This window comes from Bipolaris zeicola, assembly GCF_000523435.1.
Source record: "Bipolaris zeicola 26-R-13 unplaced genomic scaffold scaffold_124, whole genome shotgun sequence".
In the NCBI taxonomy this organism is placed as follows: Eukaryota; Fungi; Ascomycota; class Dothideomycetes; order Pleosporales; family Pleosporaceae; genus Bipolaris; species Bipolaris zeicola.
This window is the reverse complement of record NW_006912173.1, coordinates 65,288-71,287: the sequence shown is the minus strand read 5'-3', so window position 1 is coordinate 71,287 and position 6,000 is coordinate 65,288. Positions and strand designations below refer to the sequence as shown.

The 6,000-nt window shown below is 48.5% G+C and overlaps 4 protein-coding genes across 4 annotated transcripts; 1 reads left to right on the top strand and 3 right to left on the bottom strand.

Annotated features, from left to right (window-relative positions):
- Positions 1-391: 391 nt before the first annotated feature.
- COCCADRAFT_101175 (uncharacterized protein) lies at positions 392-583 on the top strand (the record flags this gene model as incomplete). Its single annotated transcript, XM_007716034.1, has 1 exon — positions 392-583. A coding segment is annotated over one exon (192 nt), but the record flags the coding sequence as incomplete, so codon positions are not given.
- Positions 584-1,523: 940 nt separating this feature from the next.
- Positions 1,524-1,904, bottom strand: COCCADRAFT_56160 (uncharacterized protein; the record flags this gene model as incomplete). The annotated part of the gene is made up of 1 exon (XM_007716033.1): positions 1,524-1,904. A coding segment is annotated over one exon (381 nt), but the record flags the coding sequence as incomplete, so codon positions are not given.
- Positions 1,905-1,958: 54 nt separating this feature from the next.
- Positions 1,959-3,526, bottom strand: COCCADRAFT_6634 (uncharacterized protein; the record flags this gene model as incomplete). The annotated part of the gene is made up of 5 exons (XM_007716022.1): positions 1,959-2,124; positions 2,182-2,267; positions 2,331-2,994; positions 3,058-3,350; positions 3,398-3,526. 5 exons carry the CDS (start codon positions 3,524-3,526, stop codon positions 1,959-1,961), a joined length of 1,338 nt encoding a protein of 445 aa, XP_007714212.1.
- Positions 3,527-3,908: 382 nt separating this feature from the next.
- COCCADRAFT_101154 (uncharacterized protein) lies at positions 3,909-5,287 on the bottom strand (the record flags this gene model as incomplete). Its single annotated transcript, XM_007716032.1, has 3 exons — positions 3,909-4,430; positions 4,488-4,898; positions 4,958-5,287. The coding sequence occupies 3 exons, from the start codon at positions 5,285-5,287 to the stop codon at positions 3,909-3,911; spliced, it is 1,263 nt and encodes a 420-aa protein (XP_007714222.1).
- Positions 5,288-6,000: the final 713 nt, after the last annotated feature.

The window sequence follows — 6,000 nt, the reverse complement described above, 5'->3', positions numbered from 1 at the left end:
ACCCCTCTCCCCCATGCACTAAGCTGCGGTTAAAAAAACGACCAAGCTACGGCTCGTGCCGCATTGCATGGCAGCGCATTGCATTGCATTCTCACCCGCAGCCGTAGCCGTAGCCGTAGTAGTAACAGCAAAGTTAGCCCTTTCGGCCCCAACAGATCGCATCTTGCACTCTGCTTCTGACACGCACACAGCCGAAGCAGTATCACTTTGTCTAGTCACATACTCCGTCCCCTCTCCATCCGACACCTGACCATTCACCCCGCCTCGCCACCCTCCTCCATGCCACATTCAAATACTCAACCGCCTGCCAGAAGCGCATGCCACGTCGCTGTTGGCAAAAGCTTCGTCTCTGCCAAACAATCTAAAACAGAGTGGGGAAGCTGGGACGTCGTACGTCATTGTCATCAGCATCTTCTGCGTGTTTTTCCTCTTTCCTCTTTCTCACTCAGACGTCGGTTATGCTTCTGGAAAACACAGCATTCAGCCCTTTTCTCACCCTTTCTCTTACATAGCTAAATCCACATACGCTACGTACCATACACCCCCCTCTCTCTCTAGCGCACTGCACTACCAACCCACATAGTGTAAAACACTCTACCTCCCCTCCCCCGCCATGTACCCTATTTCGGTTCCAGCGCCCTGGAATCCGGTCCTGGGCTTTTTCTTGATTCGCATACACAGGGCCATGCATGCAAAGGCCGCCTTTTGTTCTGTTTTTGCCGATCCGATTTCTAGGCGCTTGTAAATGTCATGCTTTTGAGCTTTTCCTCATTCTGCTTCATGCACGCGCGGACGGTGCAGGTGGGAGGTTTGTGGATGCGCGTATGTGGGTGGGTGGATGTTGTGTGGCGTTGCTGAAACTTGTTGGCTTGGGGAAGGGAAGAAGTGGGACATGGGGTTATGTATGAGAGATTTTAGAGAGGTTTTGTCAGGAAAGGGAGAGGAAGGGTGGGTTGAACTTGTAGAATTGGTTGAGTGGAGATGGGGGAGAGGAGAGATTTCTTTCTTTCCAAAGTCTTGATGGTAGTCGTTTTTTTTCATTGAGATAGTGATATACGACCCAGCTACACTTATTATGAGCAAAAGTATGATCTTAACCAACTAGACATAGCTTCGTAGCATAGTTCTGCTTCTCATCCCAGTCATTCATCTTCTACATCAACCAGCGAATCCACATCCACGTCAGAATCCAGTGGAACCGCCTTCTCAAGAAGCCGCTCAAAAGCTGCCCGCTTCTGAGCTGGACTATAATCATCCAAATTCTTATCCTGTCGCTCCTCAAACCAGTGCCATAGTTGAGATTGAGTAACATTGCATTTCACAGGTGCAATATCAGACTGCGATATCGCATCCATCACCCTCACCGTCCCACACAATATTGCATCCGAGACAACATCTCTCTCATTTCCATAACAATCTATCCACGACACCATCGTTCCAGCCTGAAAAAGGAGCTTCACTATATCCTCAAAGCCATTCAGAATCGCTCGTTCGATCGGCGGATCATCATTTCTACCCAAAGAATTCACACCAGCACCGCATCTGATGAATGCTTCAGCACTTATATGCGATCCCAATTCCACAGCGAAATGTAAAGGCGTGTAACCCAAGTTGTCGCGCGCGTCGAGATTCGCGCCATGAGCACACAGACACGAGATGATATCCTCAACCTTGCAGTTGTCGGTGAAGTAAAGGACATGGTGAAGGGGGGTAAGACCATAATTAGCAACAGCTTGGGCGTCAGCTCCCGCTTCTAAAAGCGCCTTGATGCATCTCAGTGAGCCGCCTTCAACAGCATAGTGCAGCGCGGTTTGGCCTACTGAATCTCTTGCTTCGGTCTTCGCGCCGCGCGAGAGCATTATGTTGACATGAGCGGAATTGCCAATGCGAGATGCCCACATGAGAGGTGTTGCGCCTAGCCAGTCTCGATCTTCAATTCGTAAAGGGTCGAGATCGATTTACGATTCGAGATCCACAGCGGATAACCCGCCTATTATGCGATGGAGGGGGCTGAGATGTAGATCGTAAGAATCTTCTGGCCAGATAAGGTCGCGTAGTTTGACCACACCGGCATTGTATCTGCGATTTAGTAGAATTTCAGCCCACGCTGTGTCGGATGCTGATCTATGCATCGTTGTTAGTTAACTATCGTACCAAGCCAGGACCGGTAGCGCCTTTTACCTTCCCGATCTGTCCTTAAAATCCCAATCTGCTCCCATGGCTGTGAGGAATGAACAGATTTCGAGATGCCAGTCATTCCTTGCCCACTGTGTTAGGTGTTAGTGAGTGACATTCATTATTGTTAAAAGCTACTATGCAATTCCCCTTACATGCAAGATAGAGCTTCCATCCGGCGCAATATCGTACGGCGAAACCTCCCGGTTCTCCAAAAGTCCCTTAATCGCATCTATATCTCCTTGATAAACATAGTTCCAAACAGGGTCATTATATGGTATTTCCCTCAGCACTTTGACGACCCATGAAGAGTTTTTGCCTTTGGGATTACTCCACGTGGAGAATACCAGGGCGGTACGCAGCATCCAGGTAGGGAAGTAATATGTTACTCTAGATGACGATGAGGGATGAGATCGTGAGCAAGACGGAACATTGCAGGGCCGAACATCCAGTGAGGGCGTGCTTGTAGAAGAGTAGAATAGCGTACCGATAGTTGCTGAAAGCCATTGTGGAGTTTGATATTGGGTTCGGACGTGGCATTGGCAATTGCAAATCCATTCACACGCTTTCGTAGGCAAGTTGGTTGTTATGCGAAGTTGAGTCGATGGTTCATTACTGTTGTCGTACACTGACTGTACCAGAATGGATCTGATATTTTCTTGAGGACATTGGTAGGTTTCCAAGTCATTTTCTTCATGAATTCTGACTGATTTTAGTTGGTCAGATATGCGGTTCAGCGAGGCAGAAGTCTCAGCATGGTTTTTGCTGTGCACAATTGCAACCTCCTCGATCCTTGACAACAACTCCCGGTTCCGGCGACTACGGAATGGTTAGCTCTCGCCATGCTCATAAACATTAGGCGCAAAGTATGATCTAACTTACAGGTTTACTGAAAGGAGAACTAATTGCAAATTCCGATGCGCATCTGAAATCTTTTCTCGAATCTCTGCCAACTCTTTCTTTCGTCGTGTACTCAGCCCAAGGCGAGACAAGCCCTTTCCATTCCTCAACAGATTTGCATGGGCGAACTGAGTCAGTTGGTCCAAGTACGTTTCCAGTTTCCCAATTGTTTCGGGTAAGGTGTTGTAGGCCAGCCTTGCCGCCGGTGTCTTGCTATTCCTCAACGCATCATCTTCATCACGCACCACGGTCAGAGTCGTTTGTAGATCCGTTAACTATGGCTGTTAGATGAGCCAATTTCCAAGAATCAAATACTGCATACAGTATTCAAAATTGCGATGAATTCAGCCTGAGGATCCATGCGAGATTTCATGTGGTCTAGATGCTGTATAATCGACCCCGCGACCGTGATAAGGGTCAGGATACTTGCAGTCACTGAGAGCGGATCCATGGTAGACAACAGTCGGAGGACTGAAACAGTAGATTGTTGAAGAATGCTCTCTTTGATAGATAAGTGCTTGTTTTGTTGTCATGGGGGCGGAACAGAAGGAAAGCGGGGCGAGAAGGCTGAGAGGAGAACAGCCCAACCAAGGGTTCCTTCCATGTTTGCCTAACTTCGACACGGCGTAGCAGGAAATCACTCGAGTGTAAGCAAAAAACAGCAGTACATCGTTGCAAGGTATAAGATATATGCAGAATTCTAATTCAAGAATAAACACTACCATTCTTTCCTCTTGCGATCGCATGAGAGAGGCAAATCCAATCACATTGCTGAGGCCTACCACGTGCATTACCCATCCATCCATCCAGCTCCTCGTACCTCCATCCCAAACTCACCCGACCCTAAACGGACATCCCGTATTATTAAACGCGGGATTCAGCTTCGAAGTCGCAAAATTCAAGACCGCACCAGTAACATCAGTCACAGCACCAAACATACCAGGCACCGGACTAACAGCCAATTGGTACAGCAAACACATCAAATCCTTCACCGTCACCTCATCCGGTAGCTTTCCATCGCGGATGATACCAAACGGCGTGCTAAGGGCGTTGAAATTGCTAGTACCGACGTTTCCACCGAACAGCTTGGGGTACTGAAGATACATGGCGAGGATCTCAGTCGCGGCATCGACAACACTGTATGGTTCGACGCGCGAATACCAGTTTTCGGGGATACGCTCGGGAACATGGCGCCAGCCGCCTGGTGCAGAAGGGTCCTCGACGGCACCGAAGAAGGCCTTCATCGTCTCGAGATCAGGTATACCTTTGTTACCGTAGCTAGGGAAAAGTTCGTAAAGAAAGGCTGCGGCTCCGTAGAGGATCATTGCCAAGGGACTGAAAAGGAAGTTTGGATTCTAGAAGACATTAGTAGTGTTGTGTTTGATGGAGTAAATACGAAGTGGAGCACTCACATTGGATACAGAGTCGTCGTATCGGTTACTACGGTATTTGGCAAGGGCATTGCGGTCAAACTTTCCGCCAGAGACTTCATCAGCGACCCTCTTCATCTGTGCAAACAGCGTACCATTGAAGCTGTAATTGTCACCATCTGCAAGGAAGTAGTCGTTGCGCGTGAGTGACGAATCAGCCTCAAACTTGCTGTGTGCATTGAGACCGGGCTGACGGGCGAGAGCAGGCAGGAGCGCAGTACGTGACGTAGCGTCACATGCGATACTCAAACGGCCAGTAATAAAATCGCCGCCAGCTTGCATACCCAGGACGGTATGAACGACGGATAAATCATAGCCGACGTTGAAGACGTTTTGCTGAGCGTCGACAAGTTCTTGGAAGGTTGTGATTCCATCGTGAGAAATAAAGTTATGCTAGAGCAATGTTAGTAGTCTGCGTTCAAACTAATAAAGCTGTATCAACAGTTGCTTACGTTTGCGAGTGCGTTCAAACCGGGACATGGACCACGAATATCATTGGGTCCAGGAGGGGTGTAAGCATGGGCAGTATCGCCGTCTGCTGGAACTTTGATTCCGCCTCTTTGGTTACCAGGAGCGCCATTCTTTGCTCCCGTGTATGTGTAAGGCTCTGTGTATGGAGCAGCGCCCTTGTGATCGGGATTGAAAGGACAGTTTTCCTGGCGCTTTTCGACCGGATGAGCGTTCCTGAAGATGCTGGGGTTCACACCAGGCTGATTTCCTATCCAGGGAAAGGCAACAGTAGAAGCGGCATGGATGGAGAGGAGAAGCGGAAGTATATACATCGTGGATAGGCGGTCGCCACCAAGGCCAAGTGCCTATCTGGTTTGTGTCTTTGGAGCCTTTTTCTCTGACCCGATCTCAGATGACAGATGGAACTCCTAGGGCTGTTTTGATGGGTGAATTGCCATGCTATATGCTATGGGCGCCAGTTCAACCGGGTCGAACGGAGGAGACGGTTTAGTTCTAGTCAGAACCGCTTACCTAACAAGAGAGCGGAACGAAATTTCTGTTCAATTGCTACACTTTCGAATGAAGTTTTGGTGGTGTGTAGTGGTGGCAGGGATTAGGTGTTCCCACAACCTATATCCACGGCTATACAAGACCGCTTTTAATACACCACAAAAACTGCCTTAGGTAGCAGTCGTGGCCACACACACATACGCCCTTCTAATCAAGTGAATTCCAATGGCAGAGCCGATCCTGAACTATCCCGAAGTCTAGCCGGATCTACGCCCCTTAATAGGCCTACGCCACAAAAGGGAAAAAAAATGCAAATCCAAACAAGATTTAAGAAAAGAATCAAAAATGTAGCAAAGATCAGCACATCGTAATGATCACAATACCAGGGCAACAACCCCTCAATGTCAGTCACGTGCCTGCGTGGGCACCGTACACCACGAACTGTAGTTCACGATAATCAAGCACAGTTGATCGTTGTAAACAGTAACTCCCGCTTCTCTACTGTTGTTATTAGAATTACAAACCAACAAATTCC